At 36.1% G+C, this 26,052-nt stretch overlaps 4 protein-coding genes and 1 pseudogene across 7 annotated transcripts in view; 2 read left to right on the top strand and 3 right to left on the bottom strand.

Annotated features, from left to right (window-relative positions):
• LOC113761735 (BURP domain-containing protein BNM2A-like) overlaps positions 1 to 637 on the top strand; it is a 4,348-nt gene extending 3,711 nt beyond the window's left edge. Inside the window, exon 3 of the mRNA XM_027304844.1 lies at positions 5 to 637. Within this exon, the coding sequence (XP_027160645.1) occupies positions 5 to 480 (476 nt within the window). The 3' untranslated portion in view covers positions 481 to 637. The remainder of the gene's footprint in view (positions 1 to 4) is intronic.
• The window catches only part of LOC113761734 (probable LRR receptor-like serine/threonine-protein kinase At2g16250), a 6,056-nt gene extending 2,038 nt beyond the window's left edge, over positions 1 to 4,018 (bottom strand). The window contains exons 1-4 of one of the 2 annotated variants that reach the window (XM_027304842.1): positions 3,176 to 4,018; positions 2,924 to 3,055; positions 2,450 to 2,472; positions 922 to 1,648 (exon numbers count right to left, since the gene is read on the bottom strand). In XM_027304842.1, the coding sequence (XP_027160643.1) occupies positions 1,065 to 1,648; positions 2,450 to 2,472; positions 2,924 to 3,055; positions 3,176 to 3,807 (1,371 nt within the window). In that variant the 5' untranslated portion in view covers positions 3,808 to 4,018 and the 3' untranslated portion in view covers positions 922 to 1,064. Of the gene's footprint in view, positions 1 to 921; positions 1,649 to 2,449; positions 2,473 to 2,923; positions 3,056 to 3,175 lie in introns of those variants that run through there. The other variant, XM_027304843.1, reaches the window with a different exon arrangement.
• A 1,718-nt stretch (positions 4,019 to 5,736) lies between these two features.
• Positions 5,737 to 6,290, top strand: LOC113758232 (annotated as a pseudogene).
• A 2,908-nt stretch (positions 6,291 to 9,198) lies between these two features.
• Positions 9,199 to 10,009, bottom strand: LOC113763675. 3 transcript variants are annotated; one of them, XM_027307569.1, is made up of 2 exons: positions 9,911 to 10,009; positions 9,199 to 9,808 (listed from the first exon to the last, which is right to left on the bottom strand). In XM_027307569.1, the coding sequence occupies exons 1-2, from the start codon at positions 9,953 to 9,955 to the stop codon at positions 9,467 to 9,469; spliced, it is 387 nt and encodes a 128-aa protein (XP_027163370.1). In that variant the 5' UTR covers positions 9,956 to 10,009; the 3' UTR covers positions 9,199 to 9,466. The 3 variants fall into 3 exon arrangements, with proteins under 3 accessions (XP_027163370.1, XP_027163371.1, XP_027163372.1); XM_027307570.1 differs by having other exon boundaries at positions 9,199 to 9,799; XM_027307571.1 differs by having other exon boundaries at positions 9,199 to 9,724.
• Positions 10,010 to 19,258: 9,249 nt separating this feature from the next.
• Positions 19,259 to 26,052, bottom strand: part of LOC113758215 (late blight resistance protein R1-A-like) — a 16,047-nt gene continuing 9,253 nt past the window's right edge. Inside the window, exons 2-3 of the mRNA XM_027301167.1 lie at positions 25,913 to 26,050; positions 19,259 to 19,997 (exon numbers count right to left, since the gene is read on the bottom strand). Coding sequence (XP_027156968.1) covers positions 19,405 to 19,997; positions 25,913 to 26,050 — 731 coding nt within the window. The 3' untranslated portion in view covers positions 19,259 to 19,404. The remainder of the gene's footprint in view (positions 19,998 to 25,912; positions 26,051 to 26,052) is intronic.

The raw sequence follows: 26,052 nt of genomic DNA, 5'->3' as shown, positions 1-26,052 counted from the left end.
GAAGATACACTAAGACAATGCGAGATTGCTCCCATCAAAGGGGAAACCAAGTTCTGTGCTACATCCTACGAGTCGATGATTAACTTTGCTCGAGAAATCTTGGGGTCTGAAGCCAACATCAAAGCACTATCGACAATTCATCTTACAAGATCAGTTGCTGGCGTACGGCAATATACTATTATACAAGTTCCTCGACGAGTTTCAGCTCCAACTATGGCAGCCTGTCATACCATGCCCTATCCCTATGCAGTATTTTTCTGCCATCATCAAGAGAGCGAGAGTCAGGTATACAAGATTTCACTGTACGGCGAAAATGGTGAAAGGGTTGAAGCTATTGCTGTTTGTCACTTGGACACCTCTCGGTGGAGCCCTAATCATGTCTCCTTCCGTGTGCTTGGAATCAAACCAGGGACTTCTCCTGTTTGCCATTTCTTTCCAGCAGATAACTTTGTCCTGGTTGCGTCCACTTCTTCGATCTAGTCGCGTATTTCTGCTGAAGTATCCATGGCTGAACTGCTCTCTATCATTTTCTAGTACTTGTATGTTAGACTTGTTGTTCAATTGTACTGTTCGGTTTTCAATACTTTTCTTGGGGCAAAACTACTATGAAATAAAACGGGAAATTTAAACCGACTAATGATATATAATCTGCCATCCAATCTTCCTCGTCAGGATGATTCAGGATGATATATTCACTCATTATTTAATGAAAATTTTCTTAAGAATCAAGTGAAGGATGTGCACAACCCAGTCGCGGTTGGCAGGCATCCAAATTTCTAGTTTTTACCACGAAATCGTCCAAAAACCGTCTGTACGCATATAGTTTCTCAGTTCCCCAACTATTAAAATAGGCATAAAGAAGTCTTTTTTCTTTTTTGCTTTGTTAATCATCATATTGAGAAGCTCTGAAAATTTTGGCGATTTATGCGGGTAAAAACTCGTAAATTTGTGTATACTGCTCATCAACCACTATTTTGTAGTATTTCAATCTCAAACATTTCTTCTTATCGCCCAAATGATGGAATTCAAGCTATTTGATTTTCAATCCTAAGAAGTCGTACAATTCAGTAGAATTCTAGTTCCAATTCCGCAGATCGCAATGCAGCTGGAGGTTCGTTTTTCTTCACTGGTGGTGGGAGAACCGAGCTGGAAGGATTAGTGCCATTAGAAGTAGAGAGCCAACCCCACAGCCTGCCTTCTTCAGTTGCCACTTTCAAAGGGTTTCTCAAAGCTTCAAGTACCTGTGTCATCCGGGGCCGCCTTGAAGGCTTGGGGTTGAGGCAGGCCTTGGCAACCATAGCCACTGCCCATACTTCCATCAAAAGATCCTCATGATCTATGTTTAAAGAATTGTCTACAATCTTGAGAACAAATTTCCTGTCATCATACATAGTTAAGTAAGGCAGAACATCTGCCATCCAATCTTCCTCGTCAGGAGGATCACTTTTTCCTGGGACACTATGATGGTCAGCTCCAACCGTTACAGGGACGGTTTCTGGCCTTACCGGGTAACCACTGGCAGCAGTAAGATCCAGCTTGCTTGTTACTCGCTCAAGCAAAACACTAAGACTTGGCTTGCCGGTTATAAGCTCAAGCAAAACCTTTCCAAAGCAGTAAATATCATAGGCAATTGTTGCCTTGGATGTACCTGGCAAGTCAAGATGTTTTAGATGATAATGTTCATGAATGCCGGAATAGAATGGGCCAAGGGGTTTCAAAAGTTGAGATGAGTAAATAGCATGCCCCTTGTGAAGTAAATAAAGAATGAAAAGTGAATTGACTAGGAAAAGGTGATTTGTGCAGGTAACCAAGGGAAGCAACCTCTTAAAGGCATTACTCTTTTATTAACTAAATGAGTGCATGGTGAGAACCTACGAGTTAAGAAAAAGACGATTCAATTTGTACTACTCTTCCTACCTTATATTTTGGTTGAATAAACATCTATCTCTCCCTCAAGGTGCAGTGCAGTGTCTTTTGTTATACCAAAGTGGTAAAATTTTCAATTTGTTTTTCAAAACAAAAGGAACCCCCAGACAACTGCTAAAATAAATGAGGAATACCCGTCTCAATCCTTACATTCAAACACGAGCAGTAATCCACAGAACCTGATGATATTCATCGAAGATAAAAGGGCACACCAAGACGAGTCTAGAGTCCATTACATGGTAATGTCCAACTTTTAGCTATCAAACTAGATTCCAGATGTCAATAGTTTTGGATAGCCGTTAGACTCTTGTTCTTGGTAGTTTTTGGAAAGATTATACAGAAAGCATTCAACAGATGGATACTCTGCCATATTGCAATGTCTGATTAAAGTACTGCAGCGTAGATGGGCCAGAATGTGAAGATTTAAAGCAAATTTTGCCATCTTTGATTGGTAACAAATCCTAATTTGAAGATGGACAAATCCAAATTTTACAACTCAGAGTGTAAAGTCAAAGGGACATACCAGAAGTTCCTTGTGCAGCTCCCCTGCGCATAAAGAAAATAGATCGTCAAGAAGCCTCCAGAACAATAACAGAACTACAAAAGCAAGTACTGAATTAAGGACAGCGAATAAGGTAAAAGAGGAAATAGTTTTGTATTGCAGACAAAACGGAAAGATAGGTTGTCAAGCTTAGGTTTATTTTGGAATTTCAATCCCACAGAGGGAAGTCATTTGTCAATGCAGATGAACACAGGCTGAAGGTCTTTATCAGAATCCAGAAATCGTGACATTTAAAGTCAATCACAATACCTCCTAATAGTGTAAACAAGCCTCATTCTTAACTCTCCTGAACAACTTATTCTGATTCTAACCTTCAAGAATACTGGATTATGGCCACATTGTGCAAATTAAAGCGAGAATACTTGAGAGAAATGTATAAATAAGAATATAAAGAACCACAAATTTTTTTTGAAGAAAAAAAATATTAGTAATTACTTTGGCAGCCGCAGGAACCTGGCAATTCTGTTTTGATTACCGTCTTTTACTTGAGCTGTACAAACCTCAGTCAGGCTTCCTAGACAAATCTCAAAGTTATCGTCAAGAAGTATGCTGCTAGCTTGAATATCCCTTCAAAGACCAAAAGGAGTAGAATTATGCCAAATGATCAGTACCATCCATCACTCAATTACTCTGGCTATAATCAAAGAAACTGTTGAAAGTGAGCAAGTCTTGGGAATTGGGGGAAACCTGTGAACAAGAGGTGGAATGCATTGATGATGCAGATAAAACAGAGCCTCTGCAACTCCAGTTGCAATCTTCAGCCTGGTTTTCCAATCTAATGTCGGTAATAGCAGGTCATCATCTTCCGAATCAAGTTCCAAAATTAACGAAGTGGACAAGTCCCTGTTAGACATGTACTTGTAAACCAGGAACTTGTCATCCCCCTGATCCAAACAGTGCCCCAACAACGGTACCAATCTGGAATGCGAAAGCTTGCCGAAAATTTCCAGTTGCTCTACGAAATAGGATTCATTCTTCACCAAGGAAAGATCAATTTTCTTCACAACAACTGGAGTCCCGGCTTGTAAAGTTCCATAAAAGAGATCCCCGGAATGGCCATGCTTGATGAGATTGGAGGATTCATTAAAATAATCGGTAGCGAGGAGAATTTGATGATAGGAAAACGATTCACCCGCTAAGAAGCTGGAGAAGTTGAAAGATGAAATTCGGGCAGAGGAAGCAGTGAAGCTAAAGGAGGCAGATGCTGATAATGATGCCAAGGAAAGTTCACTTGGGGTCCTTTGACCGCTGAGCTTCAGCTCCTCTCTGCGCAGAGTGGCTCTGACCAGCCTTTCCCAGTTGTCGTAAACTCTAGACATCTATGCATCTGTTCTTCATTCCTCGTCTATTAAGTTCTCTTTAGAGTCCTCTTGTTGCCAAAATGTCCGTTGGAAATCAATGAAATGATTAGTGGGATATTTATGCATCCCAATTCCAATTCCTGAAGAATCATGAAATCTTGAAATATGTGGTTTGTGAATTTGTACGCGGTTGTTGATTGAGGGTTGACAATCAGGAGAGTCTCTTTTCTTTTTCCTTTGGTTTGGAGGCTTCACTGACGTTTCCTCGGTTACCTCTTAAATAAATTTTATCCGTTCGACAAGTTAACACGACCAATTCTATGGGGTACCCGCGTTGGGCTTTGTTAATTGGGTCTGCATGGATGACTCAATTAGAGCCCAATAATGCACGGTTGGCTTGGCAAGACTTCGATAAAAGCAATAAAAGCACGTGGTAAGTTGGCAATTAGGCCTTGTTTGGATTGTCGTTTTTCGTCGGAAAATTACGTCGTTTTCCGTGATCACATTTCCCTATTACATTTTTCCCTCACATACATCAAATCGCTACAGTAATTTTTCCATGAAAAATCATGAAAAATGCAATCCAAACACAAAGAATCACAAAAGAGATCAGAAGATTCAGAACATCTTTTTCACCATTGAAACACAGCTCGATAGAGCAATGAGTGTGGGCTATAGTTGTAACATTACCAAATATTCAAGGTTTTCTCTACAAGAAAAAAATAACCATGGAAACTATGACTTGAACATGAGAAGAAAACCATGAGGTACCAATCTATCTATCTATCTACTACCGTTAAAAATTACGATGAGTTTTGGTGGTTAAAAATGTAAGCAGAAGTTGGTGTTAGTTTTTGTAATATCTAAACTACTCTCAACACCAATAAATGGACAAATTGCAAAATGGGTTTGTTTGGATAGAGTATTATTTGAAATATTATTTGGAATAATTACTGTAGCACTTTTTGTAATGTGATGTATGTGAGATAAAAAAGTGGTTGGAAATATAAAAAGGTGGGTAGAAAAATGTGTTTATGATGCAAACCAAATATTATTTGAAAAATTTTGATATTCAAACAAACATTGATTTCCTTAATAATTAATAGGAATTGTGCTAATTGCTACAAAAATGAAATTCCCTTGAGCTGTAGTAAATTATATCAAAAAAAGGACAAAATATCCTTTTGAGTAATGGTGAATTAAACCAAAAAAAAAAAAGGAGAACAAATTTTATTTACAAAATATCCAAGTTTATAGAGTACTTCAAATATGAAAACAAAAAGATTAAATTACATATAACTCCCTTGTGATTGTGCATAATGTCAAATCCCCCTATATTTTTATATAAAGTGAAAAATGGACAAAATACACCATCGTTACGACAATTGAACTAGATGCGATCTAAAAGTGCATGTGATAGAACTATAATATCCACTTAATCTCCCTACGATTTGTATGCCTATCCACTTTATTCCCCTCTATTTTTGTGTTTATCCATATAATCTGCTTATGGTCTTATGTCATTTAACCAAGGGTATTATTGATATTTTAACTAATAATATTACTTAGGCTATTCTAAATCATGTTTTCACTGTATATGAAATCATAGGAGATGGAGTGGATATTTTGAAACATTTACGGAAATCATGTCGCAATATGTGAAATCACATAGGGATTATCTATAGTTTACCCAACAAAACAAAAGATTACCTTGATTCTTCTAAAAAGTACCATAGGTCTTTTTATCTTTTAAATACGAGTAATTGATAAGTCTTAAAAGCACCTTTTCAATATGCATATATTGATATAAATTGGGTGGTTGGGGGATAGGAGTGTAAGTAAAAGGTCTTGAGTTTGAGCCCTTCCACTTGCATTATTACAAAAAAAAAAAAAAAACCTAGATGATAGATATAATGGGAGTTAGAGTGTACGAGCGGAAAGAGTTTTATGCTGTGTATATATATAAAGCAGACCAAATTCCTTTTTCCTCCTTTCTCTCAAGAATCTCTCCAGGCCAAGGCCATGGAAGATACGCTAAGAAAATGTGAAGCTAAGCCCATTAAATCAGAGACGAAATTTTGTGCTACATCCTCCGAGTCCATGCTTAATTTTGCCAAAGGGACATTTGGGTTCCAAGCAACTGCTAAAGTTCCGTCAGCAGTTCACCTCACGAGATCAACTGTCGGTGTACAGAAGTACGCATGGTTAAAGTTCCTGTACGAATTTCAGCGCCAAAGATGGTGGCATGTCATACCTTGCCTTACCCTTGCACAGTTTTCTATTGTCACTATTAAGAAAGTGAGAGTCGCGTTTACAAAGTTTCCCTGAATGGTGAAAATGGTGATAGGGTTGAAGCTATTGCTGTTTGTCACATGGATACCTCTCACTGGAGCCCTGATCACATTGCCTTCCGTGTGCTTGGAATTGAACCAGGAAGCTCACCTGTTTGTCATTTCTTTGCTGCAAATCACCTTGTGTTGGTTCCATCTGCTTCAGTTTAGTCCAGAAGTTGTGCTAAAGCTGTTTGTGGTGTGGTGTTATAATTTGTTTGGCTGCGATGCGAGAAAGATTTAATTTACAAACTCAAAGTCTAGTCCTGTTAAGCTTCAATTCGGCTAGCATGACGTAAAATGTAGAAACAGATGGATATGATGGAGAAAAGCAGATGCATTTGTCTTTTTGAGGCTAGATTTTAAACGAGAAGTTGCCCAGAACGAGGAATTCCACGAGAGGAATTTTAAAAGCAAAGTCATCATGCTATGCAATCTCAATTTGGAAACCTTAACCAGCAAACTGGAGCTAAAGCTTGAGGACGCCAAAGCTCCTATGTTACGCTAAATATGATCAATTTCAAGCAACAGATGATAAACCAGTTAAACATCGTGAAAAAGAAAAAAGAAAAGAGACGTCGCAGAGTCAAGAGAACGGGTTTAATCGGATTGGATAATCAAAATTTTCAAGGGACAACCAGTTGATCATGGTTTTTCCGGGCAGTTGCATAGGTTTAACAGACTATTGCTTCCATCTTCTTATTGAAGTCTACGTAAACTACTAATTTTCATTCATCTTGTGCATACATACACCGCTCAAGGAGACTAATTAATTAGCTGTTGCTTCAGCTCTTTCAAATACAGAAACATCTACTTCTTTGACAGGAGATTTCTCTCCTGGATGATCAACTTGACCGGTATGATAGATTATAACGTTTGCCTTAGCATCAAAATTCTTGACGAATTGGTGTTGGTCAGAGTGAGATTCAGCAGTCTGAGGAAGGAGGGCCTTAACCACTTGGGGCATGGCCTCCCCTTTCATGACGGTGTTCCAGTACTCCTGTGGGTCCTTTCTTGCAGTGCTGAGAGTAGTATTGCTGATAACCTGAGACAGAACACACAAGACAACAAAGAAAAAGCTTACAGGTCATGCTGCTAACAAAAGAAGACACTAGCATATCCATCCAGAGATGATCGTGTAGAAGATCTCAAAAGAATTATTAAAAAGCTTGGGGTGCCTAGCCAGTGATGGGTAGGATTAAGATGCATACCAAAAAGAAAGTCAGAAGAAGAACCGGGGTGGCACAGAGATGTCTCGTCGTCATGTCTTAACTTGATCCTGTTTTGCTTCTGAAGGCAAATTAGGGTCGCTATTCTTGAAACCTAGTTTACGAGATAGAGAAAATTTAAAGGCTCACCGGCTAAGGATTTTGGCTGCTAATTGAGTAGAAGATGAGAATGGGTTCTACTTCTATTCTAGCAGTCGTTGTAATTGGAAAGACAATAAATGCCATTCATTTGAAAGATCCAAAAGAAATTAATGCCGTCAATTGTAACAATCCAGGCACTTATAGTGCGTACTAATTTTACTATTTCATTCAATGGATGAAAGAAGCTAGCAGAAAGATTTTGGTTTTACACCAGGCACGTTTTCATCGGGGGGAAAGAATCCACGTGAATATCAAATACAGATAAGGAATGGAACTACAGGTAAGGAATGGAAATCTGGCACACGGCTGAATATCCAGAGATAATCTTGGCGACCAAGATTACCAGCAGTTTAAACTAGACATTATGAGCAAATCTCAATTTATTTTCTCTAATTAATGTACGAGAAATCTCCAATTGAAAGCCCCCCCCCCCCCCTTTTTTTTGGGAATTTAACTCCATCGCTCTTGATCCTGGTCCTCCTGGATGATTTTAACTGTTGTAGTTATGTGGAGAGTAATCATCTTTGGAATTTTTTTTGAAAAGAAATTGGTGGAAGTCAATACAGGAACAATCTACTTGCCCCAGAGGCCGATGATGGTCAGACGCTTCAGATGTTTTCATATTGCTTCTGGGGAAGTTATGGAGATGTGCGTCCACCGAGATGGCTTCGGGAAAGTGTCAGTCCGATATCCATATCAATTCAAGTACCTTAATTTGACTAAAACTTACTATACCCTAAAGAGAGTGCAATTAAAAGAAAATTTGGGGAAGAAACAAAAACAGAAAAATTTTGGGGTCAAACATTGAAGTTTCGATTCTCCTTTTTCCTCTCAAGTCTTCTGGTTCTCGTTTCTTATCTGTTGGCAGCGAAGAAAAGCCTCTCTCACGCACGCCAATTCACCCATATAGAGTCTTCAACCCACAACAGAATGCACACTGAAGCCTGAACCTGTTTCTTTTCTCGACGACATCAGCAGCGGCAGGCCGCAGGGGCGGCAGCAGCGGCCACAATGTCACAGCCGCCTGTTCTTCACCCCATAAAAAAAATACCTGGATAGCTCGAAAAAGGTTAGAATTAGTCAAATTTAAGGCGATCATGTCACTTGCTAGTAAATGAAAACACATATCGTACATCCAATCGTGCAGTGTGGGAAATGGAGAGGATATCCACTGAAGAGGAGCTAAATCCAACTTGAGAAGAGTGATGTTGAAGTGTCAAATAACTAAGTATCTCAACTTGACTGGATTTAAAATGCATTTATTTAACCTTCGACAGACCAAAAAACTTAGGGGATTTGGATGGACAGTTGAAATCCAAATCCATCCAAACACACCATTGAAGTTATTGAGGTTGGGTGAACCTTACAACGTAATTCTGCTAATGCTTTTCTCCCAAGTTCTAGTCAGAAGGTTGAGCAGGCATTTTCGGAATCAAAATCACAGCATTTTTCTACTTTGCCACAAGCCAGACAAACACATGTACATAAATTGCAAGGATAGCAAAACAGATTGACATAGTTGACCGTATTTTCTGCACATCTCAATTAGTTCGACTTAGATTTGGCTTTGCATCTTTGAACATAGCACCTGCACTTGTCCCCTGACTAACCATTAGTAAGTAGTAGATGAATTAGCTCAGTGCACTAAAAGCTAAACGTTCTTAACTACAGAAATGAGTCTAGAGTACGTACAAGGGGAAACATATTAGGACGATTGATGAACGTTGATAATATATATAACAAATTCACTGCAAGCAACGAAAAAATCTGACTACATGGCCGCTCTTCTTTATCTGTTGCTGTCCTAATACTTGTACACTCATCCTATACGTACCCTAGATTTCATTACAGCAATAGATATACAATGCCCTGAGTTGCTGCTAATCTACATATGCGCGTAATAGCCCAAAAGTAATACTAATATCTCGCCCCATATATGATGACGATGACGATGACGACAATGATGAGCTTCGTTAATCAATGGATGACAACCTTGTTTTGATAGATTATGAGATTGGGAGCCGTATCAAAGTTTGTGAGGAAACGCTTCATGTTCAAAGTCTCAGGCTGCTTCTGGACGTTGATATCGGAGTGGCGGCGATGATGATGATCATCTGATCTTGATGAATCTTCATGGAAGAGGTCTGTGAGTGCTTTAGGCATCTGTTCATCTTGCATGATCTTCTTCCAGTAATCCTCTGGTCCGTGTCTTGCTGCCTCGCTAATACACACAAGCTGATGATCATGTACAATTAAGAAGATCTTAGTAGTGCAGTGGTAGATTCTTGAGGGTAACAAATCACAAGAAACCTGATCACACTTGCACAATCGAGGAACAAGTACTATTGAGTAGATGCATGTTTTTTTGTTAAAGAGAAAGTACGGAAGCATATATGGTCAAAGGGAGAGCAAATCACTTACCGAAACAACTGAGAAGAAGAGGAGGATCACTAAGCAAGACCTCATATTTTCCGTCTTCAAATTAGTTAGGAAAGATACTAGTTGAATTACTAGTCTTGTTTTGCAACTTATCTGGGGGAAGGAAACTGTGCTCCTCTGACTTTTGTATATATAGTACTTCACCACAAGATTTGAGTTCAATACCACCACTATTTCTTTAGCAAAATGGGTTGGGCGGGGGCGATTGGGTGCTTCGTGGTCCAGGTTAATTAACACATGACCACATGTGGCATGATCATTACGTAATATTGGCAGAAGAGAATGCATGCACAGTAGTTGCTATACCAAGAAGTAGTACAGACTTGTTTCACGCCCCAGAAGGGGAAAAAGATATACTCTTTAACATAATACAGGATCGTGGTTGGTCAACGCCAAATCGGCAGCTTCTTCGAGCCTGGACCCTTCTTAAACTAAACGATTTGAATAGATCATCAAAAGCAGAACAAACCACGTACCTCCTTAATAATTGCTTAGCCACTTGTCCTTAGGACGTGGATGTTAACTGGTACAGATTAAATATACTTACAGTCAATTGCCAAGGTTAATCGCCTGATCTTTTCTTTTCTTTTCTTTTCCCCCTTCCTTTGAAATTCCTGGTAATCAGCTGCAATGGAGAAGGATCTTTTCTAATTAGTTTCTTCTTCTCCTCCTCTTTTTTCTTCACAGTTGCTTTGAATTAAATACTAGCAGTTAAGGCTATATATGAAAGACACATTAACAGGATTTAAAGTTGTGTGTTTTTGCCTGCAAGGTAAACTAGAGTCTTCTTTCGACCTCAGGAAGGTAATAATAATAAATCTTGTTTCCTGCGTACATTTGTTGGTTGATTTCTGTGCATCACCCAGATTAACATAACCGTTCATTACCAGTTACCAGGCTTTGGCAGCAGCATATTCTCTTTGAAAATTGAAATCAGGCTGTCTTTCGTTTCGACTGGGGAATGTAGCCAATGGCAGGCATCTTCTTGTTCACAGCACAAAACCTCGAACGCAAATGCTGCATGCCCTCCTAACTCCCTAGTTAGTTAGCCTTTCCGGCCGTAATTAATCACAGATTTTATTTTTTTTTTGTTTTTGGGATTTACAGAGAGTCAACGCAAATCCCTGAGCTACAGCTGGGGAATGGAAGCATATAATGCTGATCGATCTTTGACACTCGTAAGAAAATGTACTATATATTATCCATCGATTCAACGTTATTAATTAGCTTCTCTCAGTCTTAACAGCTAACGGTGCAAGTTTTGAGAGAAATATATATCATGTATGGACTCATACATCATTTTCTGTCACTAGTATGTCATACAATGCAAACTATTTAAGCAGTGCATTTTTTTTTTCTTCTTTTTATATAACTTCTACTTTTTTTTATTTGAATTATCAATGACAAATTAAGAGTCAACGCGTTGGGGACCCATAGCGTATGTCGTTTAGTCAACCTACAAATTATCCGGAACTGTAGCTGAGCTTTAGTCCTTTGTCATCTTCCTATTTATCTAGATCGACAGTACTAGTGTTTAAATCTACAAAATATTTGGGGGGGCCAAGAATTTCAGCAGGACTTGATTGCACCAAAACAGATGTTGAATTCTCATTTGTCCGTTGAAAAAGGTGCACCAAAAAAGGTGTACTTAATGCATAGCCAGACGAGGCATGGATCAGTAGGTTCGAGTTGACTTGGAAGGGGAGAATAATTTAAGGTCAAGAGAAGCCTTGTCGGTGGGCGCCCGCATCCGGGTCACAGACGCTGGACTTTAGTGAGACCAGAGATCACATTATTTCTGTGTTTTAGTAATTATAATCAACAGGACCCATTTTTTTTTTTTTTTTTTTTGAGGGCATAACAAAAGGGCATATCACGCACAATGTTGTGTGTTGTTTATTGCGTAGTAATACGTGCACTTCCGAAAACAACTCTGCCCTGGTTTTGAGAAATGTAAAAGATTGGAAGCCGGTTGAGTTGAGGTGCAGAAACGTCTAGGAGCGAGTGGGGATGGGAATTTTATTGCAAGACGGCCTATTGGGATTTCTTCCAATTGGAGATTAACGACCAAAAACTATTATGCCAATTGAAAAAGGGATGCAAATTGCAACTTCTGAATCTAAGACTTGATTTGATGTTCCATCAATTTGCCATGCTATCTAAAAGACTTTGTGATGACAGATAAAAGTGCTTTTCAAAGAATGGAATTGCGCATCAGCATTTGGAAATCTAGCTTTTGACTTTGCGTTAATGCGAACTGCAAAGCGGCCTTCGATTTCAACTCTGAATTAATGTAAGTCACAACATCGACAACCACTGATCCGTTTTCAACGAGCGTTAAAGTATGCCAATGACTTTGGCAGGCAGAGCATTTTGTATCCTTGCATCAGTAATCACTGATCAATCTGTCGTTGTGATTTTATGTGAAGTTGGTTCAAGATCTTTTTTTTTTTTTTTGCCCTTTTTCCCCCTGCAAAAATGCAATCAAAATTTGTTACAACGAAGTGTGTGCGAGGAAAATCTGCAGCCTCTATAGCAGAAAATTGACCTAGGATTGATGCCCAGTTGAGATTGGCTAGCTTGGTTCCTGACCTTCACCGAACTACATCAGTTTGTTGGCGTGGTGACAATGGTAGAACAGGGGAAATGGAATACACAGACACAACGAGAGGTGCCCGTTAGAGTTCAAATGGATGGATGAACCTCAATTGTCGGCCAAGGGGGACAAGGAATAAAGTGAAGATCTCTTGTTCAAATCCTCAGTTTAGTTTTCAACTGCTGATCAATAGTTACCAAAGAGTGCCCAGATGTCCGTTGACTTGGTCCTCGAGACAGTAGAGTTGATGTCATACGTTCCTGTCAATTCGGATTAGAAACTCTTGTGAAATATCTGTTCGTCGCACAAGACTTGTCTAATGCGTCTTAAACATTCTTTTAGTAAAAAACGACAATCCTAACGTGACAAGGTGGTATCCACTTAAAATGTCAAATTTACTCCATCCCACAATCACACGTACAAAAAGAAGAAAAAGAAATGTACTAATTTCCAATAAGCGAGTGAGACCAGGCCAATATTGTCATAGCTCGATCTGATTCGCCAATCTGCAATTGCATGGTAGACAATCCACTCCTGGCGCTCGTGCCTGCCTCCATCACACCCCGCTAGGAAGGGGGCCTGCCAGTTGGATCGATGCACTCTATCCATCATCAATATTCCACTCCACGGTAATTTTTCTAGTCTCCTATACAATTATTAATTATACCAGTGGATTAGAATAAAGTACAAAGAAAAAAAAAGTACAAAGAACCTTTTACTTTCCAAATTACGTGTTCCACTGAAACTTCACACTGAATTTTACTTTATTTACACATAATATTGCCAATTTGTCTTGTCTTTGTACAACATGTTTTGGGTCTAATTTATGCTGTGTGCGCTAAAAGAGATCGAAACTAAAATGGAAGAAGACGTGTGTTTGGATTAATCTTAACAATTTATTACACTTTTTCCATTTTTAAGAGTATCACCTGTGATATACATTTTTTTTAATAAGTGTGAGTTTTTTAATCCAAACTTCCATCATACCACGCAATCGTCCCTCAAGTATCAATTGCGATAATTGTGAGATTCCACTCGTATGACCCTCTCATCACAAATGAAAATATTTTTACCAACTAAATCACATTTCATTGTCAAATATTTAAATTGAAGATTGACTCTAATACTTTCCTTTCTAACAAGAAGAAAAACTGAAAACTCTACAATCTTGCGGTGTGTTTGGATAGGAGATTATTTTAAAAAAATTATTTAGAATAATACAGTAACACTTTTATGATGTGATTTATGAGAGATAAAAATAATGATTAGGAATGTATTTATAATGCATGCAAGATAATATTTAAAAAAATTTTCCCCAAATTTATGTCTTGTTATATAAGACTATTATTTTTTTGGTGATACGCTTGTTGACTTTCTTGCATTTTGCTACACTTTTCTGTTGATGCCAAAGGGCAAAGGTCCGCGGGGCGGCATAAATTTATTAGTTATTGTCCTCTCTTTACGTCCATGTTCATGGCTCTAACAAGAAAAAGAAATCCCAGTACATTAAACGCAACAAAAGGGTAATTTTCTATTAAGACCCTCATGTTCATTAGAAAATTTGAATTTGATGTTTCATTTTTAGATATTTATTTTTAAAATTTTTGTTTCTAATAGGGGAGAGATAAAATTTAAGAAACGGAAAGAAAGAAGGAAAATAAGATTTCTACCTCCTTATTTATGATCTTATGTCACTTTTATTGCTCTTATTTGTATATTAGTAATTTTAATCTTTTGTATTGGTACTTGGTGATTTAGTTATTTGAGGAAAACATAATTTCATAGCATAGAAGTCATAGAAATATAGGAGCACAATATATCAATAGTGAGATATAAGGGGCTAAATTTGATTAAGTATACTTTACAAGGACTAAAATGGTAAATGAGAAATAAAAGAGACTAAATTATGTTATGATTAATGTTATTTCATAGACTTAAAAGGAACAATATTAATTTAGTAGTCCCATAAAGAATTTATTAAGGCTCAGGTTAATAGATTAGGAGGGATTTTTTGTTTTTGGGGACAAACCCAATGAGACCATTGGCCTAAGAATTTATTAAAGCTTAGGTTGACAAATTAGGAGGGATTTATTGGCCATTAAAATTTAGAGGGGACTAAAATCAGTTGGGAAACCAAGAATTGTTGGCATTTGATGGTGGCAAGGAAATTTGATTTCGCAACCAGCACCCGGAGAGGGACTTAAAGAGTCCCTCCTGGTGGCTCCTGGACCGATGGTCCGATTATCTAAGCATTGTGAGCAGAGTCCCCTCTTTTGAGAGTCTTTTCTATTCTAATTTGTTTAACGGTAAGTTCTACAAAATGGTGTAGTGGTTTCTAACATCATTATGGTAAAGACATTTTCAACCACTAAAAATTAGACAGCACAACAAACACGGATTCATATGTGGTATTAAATAGGACATTCACAAACTAGAAACCGGGTCCTTTATCCTATAGTAATAAAAGTTTGGGAGATCGGAGATGGAATAGGAATGCGAGTAGGAGATGGGAGATCAATTGATATTTGGCAAGATAAGTGGATACCAGGAAGTGAAAATGGAAGATTAACAACTGCAAGACATCCACAATGCACGATCAAAGAAGTAGCTGAACTGATCACGGATGGAGAATGGAACCAGGCAGTTCTCAAACGTTGGTTTATAGAGGCGGATATCCAAAAGATAAAGGCCATTCCAATAAGCACCACAGGCTGCCAGGATACAATGTACTGGAGATACACCAAGTCGGGTGTATTCACTGTGAAGTCAGCCTATGATGCAGCAATGGAAGCAAGTAAGGAACAGCTGAAGGGAAGGGTGCAAACAAATTTTGGAAGTACCAGTTATGATCAACAGAACTCAAAAATCTGGAAGAATGTATGGTCCTTACAGCTGAAGCACAAATTAAAGCATTTCCTGTGGAGGTGTCTGCACCACAGTCTGCCCGTGAATGAACAGATAAATAGAAGGACAGGCAAAGGCACTCCAATGTGTAGAAGCTGTGGGGAGGAGGTGGAAACAATTGAGCATATGTTGTTCTTTTGCAAAGATGCTGAAACGACTTGGAAGCTATCGCCAGTGCAATGGGATGGTTTGAAGGACATGAGAAGCAATTTTGTAAGGTGGTGGGAAGGGATATTAGGAGCAAAAGAAAGGGATAACGGACAGGAGCACATAGCTCTCACCGTAAATATCCTATGGCAAATATGGAAGGCAAGAAATAGGAAAGTTTTTGAGGCACAAGAGGCAGATCCCAGAAAGTCAGTCCAGCAAGCTCTAGCAGAGTGGGAAGAGTATATAGATGCTCAAAAATGTACAGCTGGAGAGTTCATTCAACAAACAGCACACTCAAGCAATAGAGGGAAGTGGAGTCCACCACCAAGGGGACTGATAAAAATAAACACAGATGCTGCTTTCTCTCAACACATGAGGAAAACAGGCATGGGAGCTGTGGCTAGAAATGCTGAAGGTAAACTAGTGAAAGTCTGGGCACGAACTGCATACAAAACTAGTGAACCACAAGTGGAGGAAGCAGCAGCAATTAGGATGGGAATGCAAATGGCTCACGAAGCAAACTGGAAGGCAGTAGAATTCCAATCTGATTGCAAAGAGGTGGTGGATAGGATAAACAAGGAAAATGGGCAGCAATCAAGAGTTGATGTTATCCTGGAGGACATTGCGAATATGAGATGTTTGTTTGCAAAATGTACTTTCTCTTTTGTCCATAGAACTGGAAATTGTTGTGCACATAGTTTGGCTAAGTTTGCGGTACAGCTAACAAAAAATGTTGAATGGGAAGAGTGCTTTCCCATGTGGCTCCATGAGAGTGCACAAAATGATTATACAGGAAGCAATCCTGATGTATCCAATCTTGTACTATCGAGTTTATGAAATGAAGATTATGGTGTTTGACAAAAAAAAAAAAAAATAATAATAATAATAAAAGTTTGGGACCCACATAATGTGACTATAAAAGAGAGTCAACCAGCCAGCTTGGCTATTGGTAGTCTTTGAACTCCAAAATCTCAATTTAATTGAGTCAAATTGGAAACGTTTCTATTTGGTCCTTTGAAATACTCTGAAAGTATCAATTTGGTCCCTAACACAAAATCTCAATTTGAATTAAAGACTTCAGTTTAGTCATATGAAGTGAGAATATTTTTTAATTTAGTCTTCCAAATATATAATGTTGGAAAATATAAAATAAATTTTATATACATTGTTAGTGAAAATTAACTTTTTTAAGTCTAAATTAACTTTAGATAGATGTCATAGTAAGTTTATTATTTTATGAAAATCATTTTATTTTTAATAAACTACTTCTAAAAATAAACCTAGTATATTTCACGAATAATTCTGTAAAAGGTTTGTTCTTCTCTTCTAATTTCCTACTCTCTAGCATCTACAACTTCTATTTGACCTTTGCATTATCCAAACCACTAATAGATCTCAACCATCATTGTTTCGTAATTAAAACAAGACTAAAAGATTTTTTTTTATCAATGTGGAGGAACTGATGTAAATTAAGAAAATTTGGGAAAAAAATTTTTGGATCTAGGGAGGCATGAAATCATGGATCATGTAGGGAAAAGAAACTTTCTCTTCAAGCTATGGAAAGATATGCATATTTGTGATTAGATGTAGAGAAAGAAAATTTTGGAGATTTACAAAGGCATGAATTTTGAGATTTGATTTGGGTCAAGTGATTTTCACTTCAATTCACCATGCAAAATAAGTGGGAACAGATTGAAGAAAGTGGAAAAGTAAATATATTTAACAAGCAAAAGCATGAAAACAAAGGCAATGGATGGATAGACCTGTAGGTTTTTCTCGAAATTGATTTTCATGAGTTTTCATACTTTTAATTGAGATAAAGTTCTAATTTTATTAAGCTGTTGATTTTTTTATTTGTATTAAATTCTATTTAATTAATTTCTATGTAATTTAATATTTTAGAAATTTATTTGCTTGTATCATAAATACATTTTAACAACTTTTTTATCTCACATACTGATTTCAAAAGAATGCTATAATTTTTTTTTTCAAAAAATCATTTCAAATAATCTCCTATCCAAATCAGTTGTTCCAAGGCTATTATGTGCTACCGTTCAGACCACACTTATATCTTTCAAGACCTTCCACTTATAAAAAAGAAAAAAGCACTTATATTTTTCATTAATGAAAGAAGCTAAAATTAGTTACCTAACAAGTTACACACCTTCATTAATGAATTGGCACATAATAACGAATTGTTAGTATAAAATGAGTTTATACTAATGGTGTATAAAAGATTTATTCAAAAAATATATGGATAAATATTTCCTACACTATTTATATATATAAACCAATGGGTTTACATGCAACGTATACAAATGTGGAACTCAAATTCAAGTTTGGATGATGTAATATGTATCTCAATGCACTAACACACGCTATTAGTGTAATGATTAATCCAAAAATATTATATCACTAATTATAAACAAAGGTTATGTTTGTCATTTTATGAAACATGTGGTCATCTTAGTAATTTACACAATAAAATGTATTAATTTACCAAATTTCAATTTCCAAAAAATATAGTGAATCAAAAGAGGAAACTACATTATTTAACTAATTTATACTTTCAAAATAATTTTTGAAATAAAATCAGAAAAAAAAAAAAGCAAAAGAGCACAGTTTTAAAGAGCTTGTACTAGTTAACGTTAAAATTTTTAAATTTAGTATTATTTAGTTTTTTCTAGGGTCAAAATAAATTTAAAAAAGTTGAAAGTTTGACTTGTTCAATTGAATCAATTGACTAATAAATTGGAAGTTCATTCAGTTCACTTATCAATCATAGTGTAAAAATATTAAGTTGAAGGGAATTAGTAGCTAAATTTTATATTATTCATCTTTATGGTTTTGCTTGTATTAGAGACTCATTTCTTTACTTCATTAAATTGTTTCTTTTATTATTCGTTCATCTTGTTCTTGACAAAACTCCCCCATCTTGGTCAATTTAGGTTATGTGTTTATTTAGTTTAATTTTGCTTTGCTTTTACTTTCAATTTTTACAATTTTGTTACTCTCACTTATATAAGCAAAATACGAATGCATAAGCTGAACTAAAGCATAGGCTGGTACACCTAAGTAACTAAAGGAGATTTGACTTTTAATTATTTCTAAAATTTCATTTTCAATATTTTCTTTAAGAGGTGGATAAAGGAAAAAAAAAAAAAAGTAAAATGTGTACAGAGAAAATGAAAATTTGATGGCAAGAAAATGCATGGTAAAAAAAGTAAAGGGGATAGAAATAAATTGGATAAGCAACAGAAAGGAAAATAAATGGAAGAATGAAAAATAAATCAAAATCCATGGGTCAAGAGTATTTGATGAAAAAACATGAAACAAGGACCTAATTGGAAAAACTGTGAGAGACAAAGTGCAACTCTACCAAAACTTCATGGGATTTACTACATGAAAAAGCCACGGAACCGAAAAAGCCACGTTGCTCAGCACATTTTCGGGACCGACATGGCATCATTCACTGACTTCGTTCTGCATCTAATGACATTTTGTGGTAAAAACCACTCTTAACATAGTATATAACTATCCTTGTTTAAATACTTTCAGTTACTTTTCAGGATGATTACTGCAAAAGCTGTTTAAGATTCCAATTCCAACAAGATCTAATCATTGCTTAGGCCAATGGTACTCATATAACAGAGAGAGAGACAGAGAAATTCATAATGCAATCGACAAATAGTAGTATCAAGTTACAATTGTACCAAATGCTTAAATTAGCAGTCCTGCAATACAAATTTCACCTAAAAAAGACCTTAACATGGTTTCAGTGGTCCTGCAATACAATGTTGTTGTCTTTTCGTACCCTTTCCAGATTTCATGCAATGGTTTCAAGAAATGGATAGTCAGTGTAGCCAACAACAGGATCAGGTATGTAGAAAGTGGCTCTGTTGTACTTGTTCAGAGGAGCATTTAACTCGAATCGTTTTGGCAAATCTGGATTGGCCAGGAACAAACGTCCATAAGCAACAAGATCAGCATTATCTTTGGCCACTGCTTCGCTGCCATCTTCCCTACCATAGCCACCAGCAACGATGAAAGTGCCTTTGAATGCATTCCTCATTGGCAGAAGAGTATCTGCACATTCGAATTTTTCCCCCACAGTTTTCATCCTTGGCTCCACCATGTGACAGTACAGAATTCCATATTTATTCAACGCTTCAGCCATGTAGAGACCTAGTGCTGCTGGATTTGAGTCTCCTGATTCCATGTAATCTGCAAACGGGGAGAGCCTGAGGCCAACTCTATCAGCTCCTATCGCATTGGAGACAGCTTCAACGATTTCCAGAGCAAATCTGCAACGGTTCTCCAATGAGCCTCCGTATTCATCTGTTCTGTCATTGATTTGGTCTTTCAGAAACTGTTCTACAATATAACCATGAGCTCCATGGATCTCTACCCCATCAAAACCTGCAAATACGAACAGACTGCATCAGCATTCACTTATCTTCTGCTCGTTCTCCCTCCTATATCGTGTCTCTCGCATGTTTAACTGTAGTCTGCTTCTACATTAAAGATCTATAAAGATATGACCTGAATTTCCATGGCCGAGAAGTTGACTTCAAAATTTCCTAGGCACGACTTCAACATGTACTCCTAGTCAATGACCTTAGACATGCAAAATATTTTAGAACAAGAAATGCAAGCTAGGTCACCCCAACAGCAGTTTGAGATGGAAGTTTCAAGTAAGTACTATTTCAAATGTAGGAAAACAAAAGGGTTGTAATAAGAAAACAAGTAAATCAAAAACAAGAGAATTGATGATGAAGTTCTAGGAAAATTGCAAAGATACAAAATGAGGGGAATCTGATAACACTAAGTGAATTCAAGGCGTGTAATCACTTTTCTTGAAGTTTGATTGCCCCCACTATCTTGCTAATCAGGTATTGGGTAAAAACTCTAGAATACAATGAATTCGAGAAGACAACCAAATAACAAGTTCTTGGATTGTCTTGACAAGAATTAGAATGCTGAAAAATCAGTTAGTTTTTTTCTTTTATTGAAGCAGTTATTTATTTTGCTATAACACCCAGAAAAATGTTCATGTTAATAGGCATGAATTGACAGTGCCACCTTTCAGAAAATTCACATGAAAAGGTGCCAAACAAATTTGCAGAAAATTCACAGGCAATCTTTTAGAAAATTCACATGAAAAGGTGCCAAATGAATTTGCAGAAAATGACCATTATAGGGATCCAAATTCGCATCTTAATCGATTGCACACTTCAACTTTTTTCATTCGCATCTTCAACTAAGTGGGGGAATGTTGCAAATAGTTTGTAATATAATTCCAAAACTAACATCGAAGAGGTCATACATAAAAGGAAGGTAATTTTCATTTCAACTTTCTTCATAATGTTCATATATCACATATCTAAGTTAAGTCAATGGTCACTAGGTTGCTTAAACCAAGACTCAACAAAGAAAGAAATATTACACATATGGACTTTCAAAGCATTCATAAATTCACACTTAGTTTTAGCACTATACTGACCATGTGCTCATCTTAATTGATGATCATATACAAAGATTGTCCCAAACTTTGTTAGAAGCGGAATCAGTTCTATCATCATATAGGTAAACTATATTTCTAACTTTAATACATAAAGCACTAAGAAACATGTTTATTAAGAGAAGCTTCACATCCTACTCACTTGAGAGTAACAACTGGTACTATTCCTTGGAATGATCTACACCTAAATTGTAGGCTAATTCCTTAGATTATAGATGAGAAAAAGAAAAATCGGACAATTATAGGTTTGACAAGGGGGTTTTGCAAAACTATAGCTATCGTGCTGAATCAGCACGGCAGGAAGAAGTAATATATATATATATATAAAGTTAGATGTTGCTAAAAAAAAAAGCCTGCAAATCTTGTCCCTCCCGGGCTAACTTGGCCTGGCAAGGGTGATCCTTAAAAAAAAGGCAACCTAAAGCCTTTTTTATATATATAGAAAGCTGCCTCCTGTTGGGCTGTGTTTTGAAACTCGGACCGGATCAGCCGATTCAACCGGTTGAATCGGAAATCGGGAAGGCATCTGGTCCGAGTTGCTTTAAAAAACCAGGAAACAAACACTCGGTCAAAATCCGGGTTTGACCGAACCGCTTCAACCGGAATCTGAGGTCTAAAGAAGAGATGGTATGGGAACCACTTAAAAACTAAAGCCACGGGACAATGGGACATGTGTTGTACATAATTGCTGCCAAGAATTAACATCTCTGTCTTGTGTGTCGTTTCTGACCTTTGACCGTTGTTGTATTCTGAGCTTTTTTAATTTTTCCTTTTTTAAGTGTTTTACCCTTTTTGTTTTCCTTTTTTTATTCTTTTTTTTAATTACTCTCAAATCTCTTCACATAACCTACCATAAATCTCTCTCAAACAACTCCAATGGAAGATCTAAGTTCAAAAAGGGATAAAACATTAAAAAAAGAAAATAAAAATTCACCTAGAAATATTTTATTAATTTTATGATTTGACCCTTAGAGTACTAGAAAACTATTATTACACCTAAAAAGATTTTAGAACTTATAGCTATAGCCCTAAATTCTTGTATTACTTGTCAAATAAGCCCTCCAATTTGGTTCTAAACCTGTTGAATATGCACTAAATTATAAATTGTATAAATTGCTACTTAATTATACTACCTTATTTGTATTTTCTTGTAAAGTATCTTAGAAATATCAAATATATATTGAACCTGCATTTCTTAGTATTAATATATTTTTATAAAATTTACAAAATATATTAATTTTTAAAATTAAATATATTTATGACGTCATCCGGTTCTTGAGCGGGTTCGACCTCGGTCGAATCCATTGACACCTGACCCCTGATCTCGACCGAGTCGATGGCCGGTCCGAGTTTCAAAACATAGCCGCTGGGCTGAGTAAGCCCGGTAGGTGGTGATTGTTTTATAAAAAAAGTGTTAATTATACTTTGCCCCTTCAACTTGGATCTTTGTAACACTTTGTCCCCTTAAACTCCAAACATAGACACTTTATCTCTTGTGGTCAACTCTTTGATGGAGTTAAGATGAAATAATATTTTTTATGACCAAAATATCCCGATTAATTCTTAAACACATATAATAATTGTAACATAATAAATAGCTATTTCTTTAATATTTGCTAAATGTATTTAAATACAATTACATTATGCATTTTGATCTTTTTATTTAAAAGAAGTATTGCTACGAAATTGAGATAAACTCATTGAGTTGCTTAGACTTCTTTTTTATGAATTATTTAATTCATTTTATTGCTAAAAGATCAAAATGTATAGTGTAAAAAATATTATTTCATCTTAACCCATAAAAAAGTTGATTACAAGAGATATAGTGTATATGTTTGGAGTTTAGGGGGACAAAGTGTTACAAAATCCAAGTAGAAGAGAGCAAAGTATAATTAACCTTTTTTTTTATAAAACAATCACCCCTGTCGGGCTCGCTCAGCCCAATAGGAGTCAACTTTCTATATATATATATATATATATATACTCCCTCCGTCCCACTTTGATAGTCCTGTTTTCCTTTTTCGTCTGTCCCAAATTATAGTCCACTTTCCAATTGAAGATTGTAATTGTATTTTAATTTTCATAAAATACCCTTATTTAATGTAAGTTGTTGTTACTATAAATCTATCCCATTTAATGAGAGTTGATTCTTTTTTTACCATCAATTCAAGTTTCCATAAAGTTGTACTCTAATTAATGTGAGGGTATTTTAGGAAAATAGCTACCTAAATTGATTGTTCCAACAAAGTTAACTACTTTTTCTTAAACTGTGTAAAAAAAAAATCAGGACTATCAAAGTGGGACGGAGGGAGTATATATATATATAAAACCTTTAGGTTGCCATTTTTTTTTAAGGATCACCCTTGCCGGGCCAAGTCAGCCCGGCAGGGGACAAGATTTGCAGGCTTTTTTTGTTTTTTACAGCATCTAACTTTATAAAAAAAAATTGCTTCTTCCTGCCGTGCTGACAGCTGTAGTTTTGCAAAACCCCTTTGTCAGACCTACAATTGTCCGATTTTCCTTTTTTTTTCATCTATAATCTAAGGATTAGCCTAAATTGTACGGCTTACTACCACTTAAAACAATTTGTTTTTACCCTTTAAACCTTTCAAACTAGAGGTAGTACTAGAAGAAGGTTGGGTTACCATTGCTAAGTGATTTTAGTCTAAAAGTTTTAATCTCATTCCAGATATTGTCATATTTACCAACTCTCTTACTAAAGGATTGGTCAACGAATCCACTAAGTTTTTGTGTGTCCTTACAAACACAATACTAACAACATCGTTTGCAAGCATTTCTTTAATAAATGCATATCTCAAGCTTATATGTCTAGACTTGTTCAACACTCTAGACACAGTAGTTTCACTATCACAAAAGATATTATTAGAGGCATTGGTTTAGGCCAAAAATCAATTTCAATTAAAAGATCCCTTAGCCACCCAACCTCTTTACAAGTTGAAGATAACGTAATAAGTTCAGCTTTCATGGTTGAATGAGTTAACACTATTTGGTTCTTTGAAACCCATGAGATAGCTCTGCCACCAAGTAAGAATATCCAACCACTTGTAGGTTTTTGATCACTAATGCTAGTAATCCAACTAGCATCTAAAAATCCCTCAAGAACACTAGGAAAACTATTATAAAAGAGTCCAATATTCTTGATTTTTTTAAAGATAACCAAGTTCTCTACCAATGGCTTTTCAATGATCTATTCCTGAATTTTTAGTGTATCTAACAAGTCTACAAACTAATTATGAAATATATGCTCTAATGCAACTCATTGCATACATAAGACTACCAATTACACTGACATATTCCAGCTGAGCAATTTGTTTACCGGTATTTTCATATAATTTAAAGTTAGGATCAAAGGGAGTCTCAATTTCCTTCACATTTAGGTGCTGATATTTCTTTAATATCTTTTCCACATAATGTGATTGTGATAAGGCAAAACTCGGACTATGTCTCTTAACTTTAATTTCTAAGATAGTATCTATTTCATCAAGATTTTTCATCTTGAATTTAGAAGATAAATATTTCTCTTTCATCTTGAACTTAGAAGATAAATATTTCTTAGTCTCTACTACACCTTTATTCATAGTACTAACAATGAGCATATTATCCACATAAAGACAAATGATCACACCATACTCACTATTAAATTTATTATAAATGCACTAATCAGCATTATTGTACCTAAATCAAATAGAGAGTAAAATAGATTCAAATTTCTCATATCATTGTTTCGGAGCTTGTTTTAAGTCATACAAAGATTTGACTAATTTACACACTTTATATTCATTACCCAACAACATAAAGCCATCCGGTTGTTCCATATACACCTCCTAATGTAAGTCACCATTTAAAAAAGATATTTTAACATCCATTTGATGTACATAAAGGCTAAATACAGAACCTAAACCTAGAAGCACCCGAACAGAAGTAATTCTAGCTACAAGTGCATATGCATCAAAATAGTCTATTCCTTTTACCTATAACCTTTAACTACTAACCTAACTTTGTTTGATGAAAGGGTTGTAATAAGACAACAAGGAAGTCAAAAACAAAAGAATTGATGATGAAGTTCTAGAAAAAATTGCAAAGATACAAAATGAAGGGAATTTGATAACACTAAGGGAATTCAAGATGTGTAATCACTTTTATTGAAATTTGATTGTCCCCACTATCTTGCTAATCAGGTATTGGGCAAAAACTTTATGATACAATGAATTTGAGAAGACAACCAAATAACAAGTTCTTGGATTATCTTGACAAGAATTAGAATGCTGAAAAATTAGTTAGTATTTTTCTTCTATTAAAGCAGTTATTTATTTTGCTATAACACCCAGAAAAATGTTCATGTTAATAGGCATGAATTGATGGTGCAACCTTTCAGAAAATTCTAATGAAAAAGTGCCAAACGAATTTTCAGAAAATTCACGGGCAATCTCTCAGAAAATTCACATAAAAAGGTGCCAAATGAATTTGCAGAAAATGACCGTTACAGGGATCCAAATTTCGATCTTCATCGATTGCACACTTCAGCTCTTTTCATTCTGAGTTGTATTACAAACTATTTCCAACATCAAATGCATTTCTTATGTAATATCCTGAAGATTTAATGATTGTTCTATTTAAATTTTTGTCATTTTCATTTTCTTTTACTCTTCTAGCTCCCTTTCAATAATTTTACTATTCATAGTAAACAAACGATAAGGAGATCGAAAGTTTTTTAACCTGAGCTCAGTCTTTCTCTACAAAAAAGAAAAATGAAAAAAATTTTCAGTTCAGTTCGTTTTTTGTATAGCCATACCAGCTTCAATAGCATTAATTGCAGCGACTCTGAATTCATTGACAATCTCAGGAATTTCTTCTGTTCTTAGGCGTCGTGGAGGTGGATACTTATAATCATCTACGCCGTTCTTTTGAACTTTGAAAGTTAATTGCTTGTCT

Source organism: Coffea eugenioides, chromosome 2 (genome assembly GCF_003713205.1).
Source record: "Coffea eugenioides isolate CCC68of chromosome 2, Ceug_1.0, whole genome shotgun sequence".
Classification (NCBI taxonomy): domain Eukaryota; kingdom Viridiplantae; phylum Streptophyta; class Magnoliopsida; order Gentianales; family Rubiaceae; genus Coffea; species Coffea eugenioides.
The sequence above is the reverse complement of the archived record's forward strand: the minus strand, read 5'-3'. Positions and strand labels throughout refer to the sequence as shown.

Coding starts and splice junctions, on each gene's coding strand:
- LOC113763675 (XM_027307569.1), bottom strand. CDS start 9,955: ATGAGGTCTTGCTTAGTGATCCTCCTCTTCTTCTCAGTTGTTTCG. Junction 9,809..9,910: donor TCTTCTTCTCAGTTGTTTCG/GTAAGTGATTTG, acceptor CGATTGTGCAAG/TGTGATCAGGTTTCTTGTGA.